The sequence below is a fragment of the Lepisosteus platostomus genome, chromosome 19 (assembly GCF_059453375.1).
Source record: "Lepisosteus platostomus isolate fLepPlt1 chromosome 19, fLepPlt1.hap1, whole genome shotgun sequence".
NCBI lineage: Eukaryota > Metazoa > Chordata > Actinopteri > Semionotiformes > Lepisosteidae > Lepisosteus > Lepisosteus platostomus.
The window spans coordinates 13589965-13607967 of record NC_142629.1 but is presented as its reverse complement, the minus strand read 5'-3'; the positions used below and the strand labels follow the sequence as shown (position 1 = coordinate 13607967).

The window sequence follows — 18003 nt, the reverse complement described above, 5'->3', positions numbered from 1 at the left end:
AGCAATGAAAACTATATACTAACTATATGAATTCTAAGTAATGTCACACCATAAACACAGGAAGGTCTGGTAATATCATAATGATACAGAAATGTGACAATAGATCACAGCTACAGTGTAATTAACGGAAGCTGTCATTGCATAGTACATACGTTATACAGTGCAAGAGGCTTTGTGATATGTGTAACACTAAGGATCACATAATTACTTAATTACCTCTGGAAGTTAAATGCTTTTTTCTGCTGCGTTTTTTTTCTTTTGTACATGATTCTGATCCTCTTGTTGTATTTGTATCTGTATATTCTATATGTTTAATATATTTTTTTTTAAAATGTGTAACACTAAGGGGACCAAGAGATAGATAACAGATATTTAATGTTGTAATGGAGGGAGTCCAGTTATGTGAATAGACCGCTGTGCTCGCTAAACGCAATTTAGAGAAGCCATTATTAGGTCAGTACATTTTTTACAAGATAGTATGTATTTCTCTTTATTCTTTCTTGCTGAAGTTCTAAAAATCTACTTTTTGAACAGGACATTGTCAAAGCAACTGGGGCAGGAAATCGAATAGAAAGTATCCAACACCGGACGCGCCGCTGACTGGAAAACACGGTAAAGATGTTTGATTCATTTTCTTTAGTTAATAGACTCATCTGAGAATGAGCTAGGTTGTTTTGCCTGATGCTTGTTATACAGCACCGTGTACCACGACGTGTTAAAACTAGACTGACCAGCACGTGAAAAGAGTTCAGTTGAAAATTACATAGCAAGCGATGAGACAGGTTTGCAAACCTAAATGACATGGACTTGAAACGTGTAGACGTAATGAGTGTTTAGGGGGAAAAAAAGTGCCCATAATATATAAACAAGTTCAAAGAGAAAAAAGCTAATAAATATCTTTGAAGCTAAATCATTTCTTAGTAATGTCACAACATGAACACGGGAAGGTCTATTAACTGAAATCAGTAGAGCCGATGAGACTGTGCTCCTCAGAATTTGTGAGCTGAGGCTGGTAATTCTGTCGGCTCAACGGACAAGGCTGTTTCCTGTTCTGTTTGGGTCTCAGGAATGTAGGGGTCATATGCTGGTGCTATGCTCTGGTTCACAAACATCAGTGATTGAGCCAAAAAGGACAAAAGGGTTTCAAAAAAGTCTTTTCAAAAGTCTGGAATCAGTGAAACCCAATAGATCATTTGATTTTAATTAATTTTTTTATTTTATATCTTCAAAAGTGTGTTGCCGCCATTTTTCTCTCTTTAATGAGGCGTTTTCCATGCCCACATAGGCAACAATTCTTCATACTTGTTGACAACGGATTGTGAAGGAAAATACAACAACTTTAAAAAAAAAACGCTCTCCCACCTCTGTCAATTTGGAGCTGTGTAGCTGGACAAGAGCTCTTAGGGCAGTTAACCTTTTAATTGAAGCGATTTGATATTTCTCTAGAGCAGACCAGAGTGGCTGAACATGAGCCTAAAAGCTTAAAATAAGTCTGGAGGGGTTGAAAACAGCAGGAGAGAGCCCAGCAACAGAGAACGGGTGTTGTTAATGCTAGCCGGCAGTGAAAAATCAACTGTAAAAATGAATTTTATTGACCGGGCCCCTACAGCAGCTGTTTTTTTCCATTTAAGGGCTGAGTGTGGTTCAGGAAGCTTGAGGGCAGGAGTCGTTCTCTCACCAGGCCTTTGGAGAACTCTGGCCTACAACGTCCTGCTGCTGCCAGGGTGAGACTTTTTTGTAAATAGAATTGCCCGCTACTTGTCTGCCCTGCGCCATCAGTGATGTGTTCTGCAGATCAATTCACGCGCCACCCATCTTTGTCAAACCAAAACGGCTGCGCCTTTCTAGTACTCGCAAGAGCAGTAGAACAAAACGAGAAGTCAGCACAGTTAAACAATGTTAAAGAATATCGATGCTCATTCAGATACAGTTGAAAATATAGAGGGCAGCACTAAATGTTGAGATCACGAACCCCCTTGCTTAGAAATGGGGTTGTAACGTTTAAAAAATGTAAAACATTAAAAAAATGTCTACTGAAGGCAAACGGAGAAAGAGGAAAAACATGAATCGATTTTTTAAAATGGAGCATGCGATAATTTAGATTCAGAGCTGTTATCTGACCGTGTACGCACGATTAAATCTAGTTAATTCTAAGAAGGCTTTACTGAAAAATAAAATTGTCATAATTGCATACTCAGGCACCAGTTTTAATACTGGACTGGAAAGGCTCGATTATTTCATGCACAGTGGCATGTGGTTTTCAGATACCTCATGTCCCGCATTGTGATGATCGATTTAGTTTGATCGATGATCCATAGAAACTGTATTTATCCTGTCCTGATAGTTAACATTGTCCCACCAAGAGAACTATTCACAAAGCAGGGTATACTTCAACTAATTGATATTGTTGAATAACAGAGCAAATAAAATTGAGTTACTAGGAGCACATGATATGCAAAACCCACATTGTTTGTCAGTCATGGTGATTGAATGTGTACAAATAAATGGATCGATCTGCCCCTTTATTTATTTTTAAATTGTAGCATCTTTGTAGTCTGACCTAAGATCAGGATTACTCCTGTATTTCATGATGGAGCGTTTAACATTTGCGATCATCGTCGGGATAAACAGCACTGGAGAACTGAAGACCCATATGGAGCTCAAGTTTAGATTTGTGACAGGAATTGCATCTGACATTAAATCCATATGGCTGAATTATTCCTTCTTCCTTTAGGGGCCTCCAATGAATTATACAGTGAGTACAGTAGAAAGTGTTACTGTTGCAAATGTTTTTGTTGAGAAGGCTGGTATTGGAAAGGGTATGTTAAGTGCTCATTAACTGTATTCTGCTCAGCCTAGCCTGGCTTTAGAAAGGGAGCAAATGATTTAATATCATCTATGTCTGTACTATGCCTGAGTGTATTGCAGTTTTGCAAAAAAAAACATTTGAGGCGAGCGTATTTGCTTTTTTTACTTAACCCAAATTGAATAAGCATTTCACACCTCCATGAAGCGTAATTGATTACAGGACTGTCCAAGGAATGCCATCCAGTAGTAAAACATTTAAGATGTTTGTGAATCTCTTGTATTTTATATAAAAATTACAGTGGCCTACATTATATATGTTAAATTACTCTTTCGAAAAAAGCATTCTGTTATGAAATCTCACTAGATTTAAAAAAAAAAAGTTTTTATGTTGCTAATCTAAGGGAAAAGTGAGTCCATTTTCTTTCAGCCCTTGAATTAAAACCGGCATTTAATTTTGTGCTTTATTTGGTCGGCGATTCTTTTTCCATTATGGGACGTAGACTTTGTTGTGAATTTTGTCAGCTTTTGGTCAAATCAGGAGCACTTTGTCTCCCCGCCGAGCGGGCACGCGGTTAACCTCCGCCGCCCTCCCCAGCGCGAGTTCGCCCCGACAGGGCGAGGAGCCGGAGGGGGCGAGGTGCCAGGCACGGATCTGGTGCGCAGTGATTGAACACATCCAGTAGATGGCGCTGCCTGTAGGGGAGAACATGATGTGGCATGGTGAATTCGAGCTCTACTGACCACTGGGCAGTGGGCAGTGGGCAGACATGAAGGTAGCTGGCACGAAACCACGGGGAGTACAGAACAGGCAGGGTACACTCTAGCGTTGAGCTCTGACCCAGATCCTCCAGCCCTGGCACTAATGATGCCCTGTGGGTACTGTGCTAGTCTCTCATTAGAAGCTGCCGTTTCCCCTCGCCCACCCACCTATCCACCCTGGCTGCACGGTGCCAGGGGCAGCCCCCTGGGGAGTTTCCATTCGCACGATCCCCCCGCGCGGCACAGTGGCTCACCAGGGACCCTCCCCGACACAGGTGCAGGGCCCCCCAGGGCTGCCCGCTTGGAAACCCAGCCCTGAGCTCTGCTAGCGCCTGGTACAGCACTGGAAATAATTAGTTCTGGCAGGTACAGTGAGAACACATCGGCGCAGTCCGCCCTGCAGATAGGTTAGTAGCAACTGTACTCCACCAGACACACGCTGAAGCAAGGAGACACACTCCCACACCATCTCCTGTCCTGCCTGACTTAGTCTGTCGCTCTCTCTGCGGCCCTGTTTTTCTTATTTTTCTGCAAAGATTTTTTTGGCGCTTTTGCTCTTTCAGAATTATCAAAGCCCTCTCAACGGCTTTCAAAATAACTCGGCGTTAAACAATTGTGCACTCATCTGCCTGTAACTGGTACCTCTATAACTGAGCTTTATCGCCACCAAGATAAAGTGGTTGCTGAAAATGGAGAGGTCGAGTGTTTCATGGTGTGATTTGAAATTGTCTTCCTTTTTTTTTTTACAGCCCGGTCAGGACTGGGTTCCTTAAGGAGAATCGAGGGCCCCACGCAGAACACAGATCTGTTGAACAGCACCAGCACCAGCTGTGCGAGGACAAATCTGATCTCGCCAAAATATTCAACCTGACGCGCTGTATGTCGGCTGTTTGAGATTGTTCAGTTTAGTCCCTTCTCTATATTCTAAGGTTCTAGATTTTCTAGATCTCCCTTCACCACCATGTCAAAGGAAGACTTGACCTGCAAGGTTAGCTCAGTGTATAAGCACAAGGAACGCAAGCCCAAAAAGCCGCACTACATCCCACGACCGTGGGGCAAGCCCTATAACTATAAATGCTTCCAGTGTCCCTTCACATGCATGGAAAAGTCCCACCTGTACAACCACATGAAGTACAGCCTGTGCAAGAACTCCCTCTCCCTGCTCATTGAGTCTGAATGGCCCTACAAAAAGGGCAATCTCCTACACCCTGAACTTCGACCTCTACAGCCGGGGGCACGCCTCCGAGGGTCAGGTCGCGAGGAGGTGGAGTCCAGCCCAGTTCCTGTGGACCAATCAAAAGCCGCGCAGTCAGAGGTCCCCTTTGGGGGGGAGGAGCCAGAGGAAGGTGAGGATCCAATCGACAGGGAGAGAGGGCAAGGGGAGGGACTAAAGGAAACCCTGCCCACCAAAGAGGCCAGAGACCAAACTGACAACGGACCCCGAAACACCACGAAGAGGCCCAAACAAACAGAGGCCGATTTCGTTATCACAGATGTCTTCTCCCTTGAAGACCAGCTTCTCAATGCCCGGGCGGTAGAGGTAGAGGCTAAGCTGAAGCACTATAAACTTTCTAAGACCTGCCTGACTGGTCCCAGCCTCCTCTCGGAGCAATGGCGTCTGCTGGCAACCAGCCACAGGAAGGCAAACGCAGAAGGTTCACTCGCGGATGGCGGCTCCATGTCCTGCTACCCACCCGTGCAACCCTTTGCAGAATGCCAGGAACCCCCTGCGCTGAATCTCTCAGTCCTGGGTGTCAGTTACCCCCTAAGCCCAGGCCTGTTTTCATACCTCAACCCCGCAGTGCCTGGAGCAACCCCGGCCCACGCCCAGCTTGCCCAGCTCCCTTTCCTCGCATCCGCTGCACAGCTCATGCACCCTCCTTCCGGGTCCGTGCCCCCCTCGGAAAGGTCCGTCCTGCCACCTCGCTTCTACTACCCTCTGCTCTGCGAACACGCGTTCGCAGCCACGCAAGACTCCGGCAAGGGCGTCAAGCCCGGGCGACAGTCCCCAGCTGGGCTGGAGCCGAAGGCGCAAGCGAGCTATGCGCCCAAGATTGGCCTGTGGAAGGTCCCCGCCTTGCGCCCCAGTACCAACGGGGCTCCCCCAGCCCTGTGGGCCTCCCACCAGCAGGTTGCGGGGTCAGCTGAGCCTGGCTACGGGGCAGCAGAAGAGAAGTCCCACCTAACTGCAGGTAAGGACAACAAGATGGGGTTTTGGAGCCCCAAGGATGTCCCCTCGCTAAGAGAACAGAACGCCAAGAGGACCGGGGTGCCCCTGGAGAATCAGGAAGGCCCCCAGGAGAAGAAGCCTTTTCTGGGAAGCACACGAGACCTTCTCAAGAACACGCACGGTGCCCCATCACTCACTGCAGGAACCGAAAAACTCCTCTTTCATGGCAGGTGGGTATTAGAGAGCTTGAATCTGTGTTACCATGCAGCGTGTCTCTAAAACGACATTAGGCTTCCCTTCTTGATCAGATTTCTTTTTCAGTATGGATAGGTTATTGAAAGGTGTAGGATGTATACCTGGATCTCACGGGCAGAAGAGTGCTGTATTTCACTGAGAGAAAAAGCTGGCATATTATTCAGATGCCAGTCACAGTTTGTTTTGCTTCTTTGATTCTGAGCTGGTGCTGTATTTCAGTGGTCTTTAAAGGCTCTGCTCTCCAACCCTCTTTTGTGCTGTTGCATTCTTTTTCAGCACCTTTCGCACCTCTCTTCTGCCAACCAGGCCTGCAGGGGAATGGCACTCAGACAGCAGAAAGTGTCCAGCAGAGGGACAAGAGTCCAGAGGCCTCCTGCTAGAGCCTTCATCCCCTCTGAAGCCTGGGAAAGCGAAGGACAGATATTCAGGGAGGCGGGAGGAGTCGGATGCGGCAGCCGGGCTATTAGGTGACCTCTCCAAGGCCCTGCAGGAGTACCAGGAAGCTGATCGCAAGATCTCTCACCTGGCGAAGGAGGACAGCCCCGGCCAGCGCTACCTGAGGGACCACCTCTGTAAAATTCGCAGTGAGCTGTCGCACATCCACCAGGCACTGGAGAAGACCACCAGGCAGCATGAAGGACCCCTGGACCTCTCGGTCAAGAAGGCTCTAGACTGCAAAGTGGTTGGCAGCGGGGGAGAAGGTCAGTGTTCAGAAGGCAAAGGAAGCATCCTGGGGGAGACGGAAGAGGAGGGGGAGGAGGAGGAGGAGGAGGAGGAGGAGGGAGTCCCACTGGGCAGAAAACTCCTGTCCCAGGAAAGCTGCTGCCAGGCTGAAGATGTCATGATCAAGATCAGCCACTCTGAGCTGGGTGACACGCATCCGGGCGCTGTGGTCAAGACGGAGGTGGTGTCACCCAGTAGTCTGGGCATCCGGCCGCCCCCCGTCGAGGCCCTGTGGCCCAGCAGGACGACCAAATGCGAGGCAGACTCCAGCGTGCTCCTGTGTCCGGATGGTCGCTCGGCTCCCTTGGTCTTCGCCGACTTTACCTCTAGTGCCAAGACACTGAAGAGGCCCTCGTCCAAAGATCACCCCGGGGAGATGCTGCCACCTCCCAGCCCCCTCACACCCGGCGACCCCTAACAGCTGGTTTTCCTGCAGACTGGTTGACATCGGCCACCCATCTCGCCGCTTGGAGGGATCCAGCTCAGAAGAACAGCTGAACGAAGGAGGTGGCAAGGAAGAATCGTGGTTACAGCAGCCCATTCACTGCAACTGTAGTCCATGTTCTGGTCGTAGTTGTTGGACTTTGTCATGACTATTTGATGTGCTGCTGTCCGTGGTTTCTGTGATCAAGAGTATTGATCTACATACAGAACTTCAGAGACTCTCTCAAGACATGTCAGAGGTTCATGTGATGAACATTGCTCCACGAAGACCATGCAAGACTTCTTAGCAAGGACATACTAGCTGAGTAGTTGGTGTACTGTATCTGGGGTACTTAGAAACTCCATAGGCTGCTGTTATTGATTTGAGAGTTCTGTATCTTTGTCATGGGGGAAAAATAGCCAAAACCGATCATGCCTGTTGATATTGAAGATGCCAGAAGACAACCTGCACACACGGACATAACAAAGCATTTCCTGGTCAAATTCCCTCCATTACCACCTTTTCATGCTGAGCACTCATTCAGTACCTGCAGTATGAAATGGAAAAGGGTTTTCCGTCTCACACTATAGTGTTGCTGTGTGTAATTCTGATGTAATAAAAGACTAAATCAAAGTCAGGCCACTCAAACATTCAATAGCCATATTACCATACCTGTTAGGTCCTAGACAATGGAAAATACCCTGATGCAAGATTCCAGCTGAAAAACACGTGATTTCTTTCCAGGACGTCTAGGATGAGTAGGCAATGACCACGATTCTTTTACCTTCGTTAAAAAGCTTAACTTGTATATACATTCACACAGTGTTTGATCTGTATAAAGTAAATCTATGAGAGGGTCACCCTTGGAACTCCTGACCTGGATGTATGACCCAGGAGCGTGCAGACAATCTTTCAGAGACAAGCTTTTGTACTTCCTTGAAATTAAACAGAATTGAAAGCACAAATCTGTCTGAGTTGAGGTTTTTACATGCTGTATTTTTACCACCTTGACTGTGCCTTTTACAAATCACAAATGGCAACTTTGAGACATACATACAGGCTATGATACGGAGCTTTTGCACTATGCAGGGTTGTGCAAGAGTCGTGTATTTATCAAATTCATTTTAAATGAAGCTGCTCAGAATGTGTGTAAAACAAGGACGTTAAAACCTGAATGACATTGAACGGCAGGAGTTTTGGCTTGTTTTTGATCCCCTTTGTCTCAACCAAAACTAAACTGAGTAAACTGCTTTGTACGACTGACTGAATAGGGAACAGTAATTTCAGTTTTATCCATTGAGATCAATCCCAAAAAGATAGATGCCAACAAATTATTTTTTTAGAAATTTGGAACTGCCAAATATTTTTTTGTTATGCCCACCTGATGCAAAATAGCTAGCCAGTGTTTTTCATGGGTCAGGTCATAGCTGCGGACACTGTCACCGCACACGGGGGAGAATGAGGAAGTATAAGCAGACTCGAGCCTATCAACTTTCAATATGTCACAAGCAGCACAGCCCCTTGTAGGAGGTTCAGCACTGATTGGAGGAATCTCAAGTCTCTCACCACCATCACTGACATTGCAAGCCTATAAGGGCTCAGCATGGTGCAGAGGTCTAACTTGCTAGTCACTCACATGGTTTATGAGCAGGTTAAACGAGAAAATCAATTAAATAAAGGTATTAAAATAATTCAGGACAGACAGACTGATCTTGATCCAATTGATTTCTTAAGAGATCAATCAAACTATGTTTTATGTTGAGTTTTTCATGTAGCGGAATGTACAATTATGTCCTTCGTGAGCCATAATTGCACATTACAAACCCTTCAAATACCATGAGAATATTTAAATGTCTAAAAAAAACAATAAACCTAGATATGATATGTGGTTGCAATACTAATAGTCCCTTAAATACCATAGTCCATGGAAATTAAAAGTTGTATATAAAAAACAGGCAATTGCAATCAATCACTGTAAGACTCTTTGGATAAAAGCACCAGGCAATTATAAGAATCCCATTGACAGCATCTAAAACGTAGGACTTTGCATTTCCTGTGTGTATTTAACGAAGTTTGATCAATTCCTTCTAGCTGTATGTGCTGCACAGGGTAAGTGAGAATGTCACAAGGAAAAAGACCAGCAGGACACGAAGGCAGAAGGAGGTCATCTAATGGAGAGTGGCAGTGTGCTGAAGCTCTTAGGTGATAAGGACCGACACGGGACAGTTACCTTAGTAAAGGTGAAATTAGTCCCCGAGCTAAATGTCTGTTTCCTTTACCTGTCGCTCAGTCGATTGCCCCCACAAAGGTCAGAGCCCAGAGCAGCACTTCTCTCCTGTCATCCAGGGCCCTCGCAACTGGCCCCAAGTTAAAACGCCAGGGCTCATCGGGGCTTCCAGCGTGGGAAAGGTCAGCCACCAGTCTGTGGCAAGTGAGTTCATTTCCACATCCATATTTCCAAGCCCACAGCAAGGATGGGAGAAACGGCTGTCTGTTAATGTGTGGCAGAAGCAGGCAGTTGGGTATTTGTGGACAGTGCATTTGACAGGTTTAGAGAATACCCTCCTCAAAACACAAAGCTCTCGGGGTTTATTTATTGGTAGGAGGAGCATAATGTTCACTGTGAATCTTAGAAACACTGAAAGAAGATTTATGGGCCACAATGTCGCGGGTGGTTTCAGATTGGAGCTGCAATGATAGAAATAATGCAGTCAGCCTGTTTTTACTGGACCCAGAAACAGGGTTTGATTACGTAATAGGCTCATCTTATATAGACGCGAATGCACAGCTGCAATAAATGAACAGGCTTGTCTTTGCCACAGATAACCGTAGGGTTTCACAGAAGTGGAAACAGCCTGTGCCATAACGCAGTTTTGTTAGGGTGGTGCTGAGAAAAGGAAGTGACATCACGCAGTGTGCCACAGGACGGATAATTCTGGAGGAAGCCACGTTTTTTGGAATCGCCAATTATTTTTTTACAGTAAACCGGGCAGATTTTGCCATCACAGGTGGTGTAACGCTAAGATTTCTATCCATGCCTCCTGTTGCCACACAGGAAGAATGAGTGCCTTTGAGACGCTCCATAGCATCCGACAGGAGGGTTAGCACCAACTGGAGTAGCGACACGCCTCTCTCTCTGCGCTGCCGGCAATTTTCACAAGCTGCTGCACTGTCACGAACCAGGAGAGTCCTTGATGACGTGCCCGCCCTGTACCAACATGCTCCACCACTGATGAGCTGCCGCTTGGACAATCCCAGTAAACTGTTGTTCTGAATCTTTTGCTAGAGTGCTCTGTGGTTATGTAAGTAAAGCACGAGACCGGCACAAACTGCCCCCTGGTATGTCCTGTCCTGAATGAAGAGTGAATGAAGTACTTCACTAGCCGGTACCATAAGAAAATATGAAGGCTTCTCTGTTGTTAGAGTGATGCATTTTATGTTCTGTGTATTTATTCTACTGGGACAGCCAGTCATATTATTGTCATGCTCTTACTTGAGCTGGCCTTAAGGCAGAGATACTAATGAACTCACAGCAGCAGAGGCTCAGGATGTGGTGGCCTCTTACTGCATGTGCAACTTCTATTGCTTTTCTGAAGGTCATCTTGCTCCCAAGTCAACACAAAGGCAGCTGGAGGAGGAAACTCTCAATAAGCAATCATTGCACAATAAGCAACTCTGTGGTCATTAAAAATCCCAGGGCGTTTCTCGAAAAGAGTAGGGGTGTTACCTTGGTGTCCTGGCCAAATTTCCCCCCAGTCTTTACCAATCATGGCCTCCTAATAATCCCCATTTATGAATTGGCTTCATCACTCTGTTCTCCTCCCCACTGATAGCTGATGTGTGGTGGGCGTTCTGGCGCACTATGGCTGCCATCACATCATCCAGGTGGGGCTGCACACTGGTGGTGGTGGAGGGGATCCCCATTACCTGTAAAGCACTTTGAGTGGAGTGTCCAGAAAAGCACTATAGAAGTGTAAACAATTATTATTATTTCCTTCCTTTTTAGATAGCAGGGATCGTGCGTGTGGAGCAGTCAGAGAGTACTCACAGGGCGATAACAGTGTTGTCCCAGCCCTGCCTGTGATAGCGTTTGTCCCTGTCTCCATCACAACCTCAACGCTGTTCAAAGAGGAAGAAGCCCGTGCACCTGGATACAGGGAATCACAGAACACAGAGCAACACTGCACACAACAGCACACAGCAGGTAAGGCTGGAGCATTTTCACTGTGTGGATCTATAGGGATATTAGAATCTCTTTAAGGAAGGCTGATTATTAGAAAATATAGTGGCTTCTTTAGTATTCCTTTCAAAGGATCAACAAAACCTTGAAGTTCAAGTAAAATCTAACGTGTCCTCTACTGTTGCCTTGAAATTTCCATTCCTTTATCTGATGCTTGAGTGAGTCGTATTTATGTGATTCTCATTCACATTCTTTAATGCATTTGCTGCAGAGTTCTCCTTGTGTCCTGTGTTGTATCCGACACCCTTACCATAGTGTGCATTTGCGCGCTCAATAATGCCAATAATAAACTTTTATTTCTAAAGCGCTTTTCCAAATCCAAGGATGCTTTGCATCATGAATAAAGAAAAAGACCAGAAAAGCACAATAAAAGTAAGTGGGCAAAAAAGAGCATATAGGTTTCTACAAGTTGACTGTAGGCAATCAGACGTAGATCTTGGTAAAGAGGTTTAAAGTTTTAAGTTTCGATTTGAAGAGAGTTAAAGAAGTTGTCACTCGGAAAGACTGAGGAAGGTCAGTCCACAACACTGGAGCAGCGACAGAGCACCACAAGGTCATGATTTAGTCCTGGGGACAGCGGGCAGAGGACCAGCCTCAACTGAACGGAGTGTAAAACACGGAGGAGTTCAGAGGTCTATGATGGAGCCAGGTTGTTTCGGGCCTTGAAAGTCAGGAACACGATCTTGTATTGAATAGGTCACTTTACAGGCAACCAATGTAGAGACTTGAGCGTAGACTCAAGCAGAAACCCAGCATTTGATGGCATATCTGTGATACACTATAGACATCCGGGGAGTAATTAACCATGATTTCAATTAGTGGCTCGTATGCTGCTTTTCTATACCTCTCTAAGCTTTGCCGTTCAGCTCCCTCCCACAAGGCTCTGTGACCCTTGCAGACTGCGCAGAAAGCTATGGACTACTCTCTGGAGGTCATTCAGCGCAAGGAGGGCCTCCTGCGGGCCTTGAGGGGCATCCAGGCCAAAGCCGAGGGCAGCCTGCAGCGCGCCGCCCCCCTGCTCAGCCTCCAGAGGGGCATGGGCATGGTGACCCAGGAGGAGGTGCGCCAGCTCAGCCAGAGCGCCGCCGGGCTGTGCCGGCAGCTGGATATCCTGGAGACCCGGCTCGGGCTGAGGCAGAACGTGCCGGCGGGCCGGCTGGCGGGGGGGCCAGCGTCCCCCTGGGCCGTCCACGTGACGACGGACGGGACGGCGTACGTGAGCAGCAGGGAGGAGGCCCGCATCAGCGTCCTGACGGGCGCGGGGAGGCGCGTGAGGGAGCTGGGGTGCGCCACCCGGGAGGGGCTCTTCCTGCCCGAGGACGTCACCCTGACCCGGGCCGGGATGGTGGCAGCTGTCGACCTCCCCGGGGGGAAGGTGAGGGTCTTCAACCCGCACTCCAGATCCGGCCGGGGGGAGTGGGTCAGCCTGGGAGACTTCGCCTCCCCCAGGGGGGTGGCCGTGGACGCTTTCGGGAGGCTGCTGGTCGCCGACTACCAGCCGGGGAAGGTGCACGTATTCGGAGTAGGCCCGAGCCTCAGGCTCCTGAGCGTCCGCTCCGTGACGGGGCTGTCCGGCCCTCGCCACGTCTGCGGCACCCTCGACGGGGGCTTCGCGGTCAGCGAGGAGTGCGGCGGCGTGAAGCTCTACGGCCCCCGGCACCGGCTCCTCCGCTCTCTCGGCGAGACGCCCGCCTTCCGTCTCGGGAACCCGGCCGGCGTGGCCGTGGACCCGGAGGGGAACGTGCTGGTGGCGGACGAGCAGGAGCGCAGCGTGGTTCTCTTCCCCCCCCGCGGAGAGCCGGTCGCCGTGGTGACCGAGGGCCTGCGGAAGCCGGCCGGCCTGGCCTGCTGTGAGCGGGGGCGGGTCTACGTGGCTGACCCCCCCGACGGCTGCGTCAAAGTTTTCTGTTACCGGGGCGACCGACACTAGAGGAAAGGCCCCAGGCCTGATCCCTCCCCCAGGTAGAGGGGAGGACCATCGGGCCCGACTAGTCCTCAGAGCTAACAAATCATAACTTCGCCGATACAGTCCCACAATTCCCTGGCTGTAACCTGCGTTGATTCAGTGTGACATCCTTGAGACATTGACATTTTCTGGATAATTCTGAACATAACTCTATAAACACGCAGATGGTGTTGAGGCACGCTGAATAACAGAAAGCAACGATTCAAATTCAAATGTAATGTTTGTTCTTTTATCTCATCCCAATTGCACATTGCCTGGCACATTGATGCTGTGGTTCATGTGACTGGAGGTTTCTAATACTTACTTGGCCAGGGAGTGTATTTCTCTGAATACAAAATGTTCTGGATTACTAAGTGTAGCAGTACTACGATTTGCTATGTTTGAACCCCGTAAGATGTATCATTTTTGTTCGCCTGCGATTGTATGACAGTGTGGACGACGATGCACTACTGATACAATCAGAATAGCTGAGAGTGGACACCGTACAGGTTCCGCCGCATATCGGGATGGTGTAATTCCAGTTTGCCCACAAGGTGGAAACAGAGTACCTTATTTCGGTTACAGCTCTGATGCGGCTGTTATTCAGCCGAAACGCAACGACCTGCGTTTGTGGTATTGGTAGTTTCATAAACATACAGAATATTCAAAAGAGTCGAATGGGAAAAAAATATGTACAATAAGATTGAAGGACATTGACTGAACAGGATTTGACGCAATTTAACATAATGAAAGTGTATCATATCACATAGTGTGTTGAGAAATGGTCGTGACCCGATGCTGGAAATGAGACATGTCTGTCCTTGCTGCCTGGTTTGTCCACTTTCTGATTTTAACAAGCTGTTGTTACAGGTGCTGGATATGTTGTTACCCATTTTGTTCAGTGAATGTGAAGTCCTAAAACGGAAATCCCGAAATGGAGCTACTTTTCTGTGCAATGGCAAAACAAAGTAACCCAAACTATGCAGTTGTTGATTGTGCACCTACTGGACATCCCCACTACAAAGCAGATCAGATGGATGAGTGGGCAGTCACTTCAACATTGAGGGGGAAATTTCAAGACAATACAAGTCCAGAGTGGAATTTATCCATGACCTCAGCGTATCCCTTCTACTCTTTTGAAAAGTGTCGTGTGATGTTTAATGATCCAGTGCTCAGGACAGTTTAATGTTTCATCCAAAGGGCCTCACCTCTTGGTGTTCCCAGTAACCATACTGATAGCATTGGTTTGGAAATTCTGCTGCTGAGGGAAGGGCTCACCTCAAGGTCCAGCAATACCACTTAGAACAACAAGATGCCTCACATGTCAGTGCTGATGAGGCCCAGCCATGCTTAGCTTCTGAGACATGATGACAGGCGGTAACACAACGTCTATCAAGATTTAGGTAATATATCTTTTAAATGGCTCATTTACAACGAAAGAAACTTTTAACTATGAGTCTGAAATAGTGTATAATCTACGGCATTTGTGTTTAAAGTATGTAGCTACATGGTACATAAACAATTTTTCATTCAGTGGAAACTGGCCTTCTGATATCCCAGAGTTCCAGGGAGTCAAAGCAGGTGAGTTGTTTTCCAAAAGGTGCTGTTAGTGCAGAAGTGTGGGGGGCGACAAAGAGGCGATTTAATTACATTAAATATATCCAGAATGTAATGACCAAACATGGTAGAAAGGCTTTTAAAGAATATCGTTGCAGAGATTGTGAGTAATTCACATTTTGCGCTGAATCTCAGACAGAAAATCAAGGCCCCAAAAAAACGGCATGGGGGGGAGTTGTTCACTAGGATGAGAGAATGTGTTGGGCAAGCTCAGATAAGCATTCAGCCACATTAACGGATTAAGATCCATCCCTTGAGCAAACACCAAGATATTATCTCAGACTTGCTCAACAGGGACCAACCGGGCCCTGGAACCAGCTGTGTTTGCCCAAGTTCTCCCCTCTGTGCCCTTCCCCTTCTCTCTTTCATGTGTTGCTAAGGCAGCAGGTCACAGCCGTGCTGCTGAGCGGCCACTGCTAGCCCGTCTCCTAGGCCCAAACTTGTAGGCCTTGGCCTAGCTTCAGGTAACCGTGGCAACACAGGAAGTGCAGCCCAAGCTTCTGTAATGTTGCTCAATACCTGCCATTTCCAGACTGAGATTTTTTTTTTTCCAAGCCCATGCCGGATTGTCTGCGCGTTGGGAATGCAAGTTTCATTCAAAGCATTAGCAAAGCATGTTAAAAGGGATCCGTTAAAGGACATTAACTCCTAAGCCCCTGGCGGCTGTAGGAAAGGATAGAAAATGCAGACCACGTGGTGACGGAAAAAAAAAACACTGGCTTTAAATAAATTCTAGAAAAATACAAAGTTAGCAATCAATCAGAATTTGAGCTTTAATATAAGCGTGAAGTCATGAAAACTGATGTGAATTATTATGAAGGGTGACTTGTTGTACTTTGCCTGGGTGTGTTGGGGCTCACAGTGAGCACTGACAGAGTCATGGGTAAGAGTACAGGATGTAGATTGAACATTCTCAGATTGAAACTCAGAGAGGTTCACTGCCATGACTGATGAATTGCAGTGCTGCCACAGCTGCTAAAATAACACATTTACAGTACAAACACATCATCAGACATTCACATAGATCACAAAACAAAACCCTGTTGTGAGACAGGCTCCCTCGGCAGGACATCACACACCGGGCTGCAGCTCCACTGAGTTGCCAGCGCGGAATCTTTGGGAGAGACGTACAGCCTGGCGGGGACCTGGAAGTGACTCGCAGGTGAAAGGGTTAAACTCCAGCCCACAGCCTTCTTCCTGCCCTCTTCCTGCTGCCCCTCCCCTTGGGTCAGCAAGAGCAGACTTCAAAAACCTGCACAGAAGCCAGCCAAGAGGAGAGAACGCAGAGAAGTGCCCTTTTTCCTTTTGCAGACGCCCTTTTCAGATTTTTCATATTTGCAGTTTGTTAGTGGTGCCTGCATTCCTCAGTGCCTTCATGGCTCTGTGAAGCAGGGCACCACTACACCGTGGTCAGCATTGCTCTCTCATAGCACTGGGGCCTTGAGGTCAGTTCTAGACCTGGGGTGCTGTCTGTGTGGAGTTTGCATGTTCTCTCTGTGTTTGCGTGGGTTTCCTCCAGGTGCTCCAGTTTCCTCACGCGGTCCAAGACATACTGGTGGGTTAAAATGTCTTCTGGCAAACCTGGCCCCGGTGTGAGTGTGTGCGTGTTTGTATCTGTGTGTCTGCCCTCCCATGGACTGGCGTCCCATCCAGATTGTACCCTGCCTTGAGTCTGTTGCTTAGAAAATGGATGGATGGAGCAAATATCAAAGTGTATATATTCTTAGAGCTTTTTGACAAAATCATGCAGGACCATGTCTGAAAGAACATTTTACTTAGCAGCGCTTGCTGTTTTACGCTTTTCTACACCCGATTCAAGCTCTCAAAATTTGAACAGTGACTGAGTTAGTGCTATGGACCTCTTCAAAATCGACTATGCGTCAGGAACTTGGAGGACAAATTGGAAAATTAGGGGAAAGCATGTAAAATTGAGAACAAGATTTCTTAGCATGGAACAGGCTGGCCCTGCCATGTTGTTCAAGCTGAAGCACTGTCATCCAGGAGGATGAGTGTGCTGATGCAGGAAGTGTGGACAGGATTCACAAGCCTTGCTCTTTCCCTGGCCGTTCCAGGACTGGTTGAAGTGAGGAGAAAACTACTGTAGGAGCTGTGAAATTGGCTTGTCTGCGGAGACTTCATTTTGGTGTGGAAATCTGCCCAGTGTTCCTTGTGAAACGAGAGAGGCTTAGGTATCGAAAATCAGGGTTTGCAGTAATAACGGGTTTTTTAGATGCATGAAAGAAAAAGCAAAACTATGCTACAGCTGACCCTTCTAGTGCGTCCATCAAATAAAAGCTTCAGCCTAACCACCAGTCATAAACCTGTCTGCCTAGCTTTCAGTGAGCTCTAGTCTTGTGCTTTGTGATGGGGTGGGGAGTTGAAGTTGAACGAACTTCATCAGGCTTAAACCGAAGAATTTTGCTGGCACATCATATCAGGAGCTCAGAAAAACTTTTAGCCAGCTCTATAACGTTCAAGGCAAGCAGTCGTACAGTTCCACAGAAATCCATTCACATTACAATTCTTGCAGGTTTCACCCAAGGGCCCCTTTTTGTCCTGAAGTTTACATTTTCCACCAAAACACCGTGGGCCTTAGTTTTCAGCAATAGTCTTTCATAGAATAGCCTGAACAGGAGACTTTCTCTAACCAAGCACAATAATGTCTTGAGGTTGGGCAATGATAATCAGTTTTAATATTGTGATTTTGTGTACTTTGCCAATAAAAAATAATGCAGATCCGCTATGTCTTTCTATCCCCTATAGCCCCTCCATCTTTTTTAATGGGATTGTGTAGGAATTCAGGTAAAATAAATATAATTAATTCAAAGCCCCACAGAATAGACCACAGCAGTACACAGGGGTAAAAAAAATGGACAGTGGGATCTAGTGAAGTCGCTGCTTCACCACTGGCTAGGGGACTTTTCGGGCATTGCCTGTTCAGAGACAAAGGCTTCTCGGATGGATCATCAGCTGCCATTTTGTTTTAAAGAGAAATGGTATATTCACACGTGTGTTGAGAACGAACATGTGCATTTAGAACTGAGACCTCTTCGTGTAGCAAC

At 47.2% G+C, this 18003-nt stretch overlaps 2 protein-coding genes across 3 annotated transcripts; both read left to right on the top strand.

The window, feature by feature from the left end:
- Positions 1 to 398: 398 nt before the first annotated feature.
- Positions 399 to 8104, top strand: prr35 (proline rich 35). 2 transcript variants are annotated; one of them, XM_088612793.1, is made up of 4 exons: positions 399 to 612; positions 1632 to 1724; positions 4317 to 5967; positions 6269 to 8104. In XM_088612793.1, the coding sequence occupies exons 3-4, from the start codon at positions 4529 to 4531 to the stop codon at positions 7131 to 7133; spliced, it is 2304 nt and encodes a 767-aa protein (XP_088468919.1). In that variant the 5' UTR covers positions 399 to 612; positions 1632 to 1724; positions 4317 to 4528; the 3' UTR covers positions 7134 to 8104. The 2 variants fall into 2 exon arrangements, with proteins under 2 accessions (XP_088468919.1, XP_088468920.1); XM_088612794.1 differs by lacking the exon at positions 1632 to 1724.
- Positions 8105 to 11262: 3158 nt separating this feature from the next.
- On the top strand, positions 11263 to 14780 carry LOC148645154 (uncharacterized). The gene is made up of 2 exons (XM_088612607.1): positions 11263 to 11343; positions 12278 to 14780. Exon 2 carries the CDS (start codon positions 12293 to 12295, stop codon positions 13307 to 13309), a length of 1017 nt encoding a protein of 338 aa, XP_088468733.1. The 5' UTR covers positions 11263 to 11343; positions 12278 to 12292; the 3' UTR covers positions 13310 to 14780.
- Positions 14781 to 18003: the final 3223 nt, after the last annotated feature.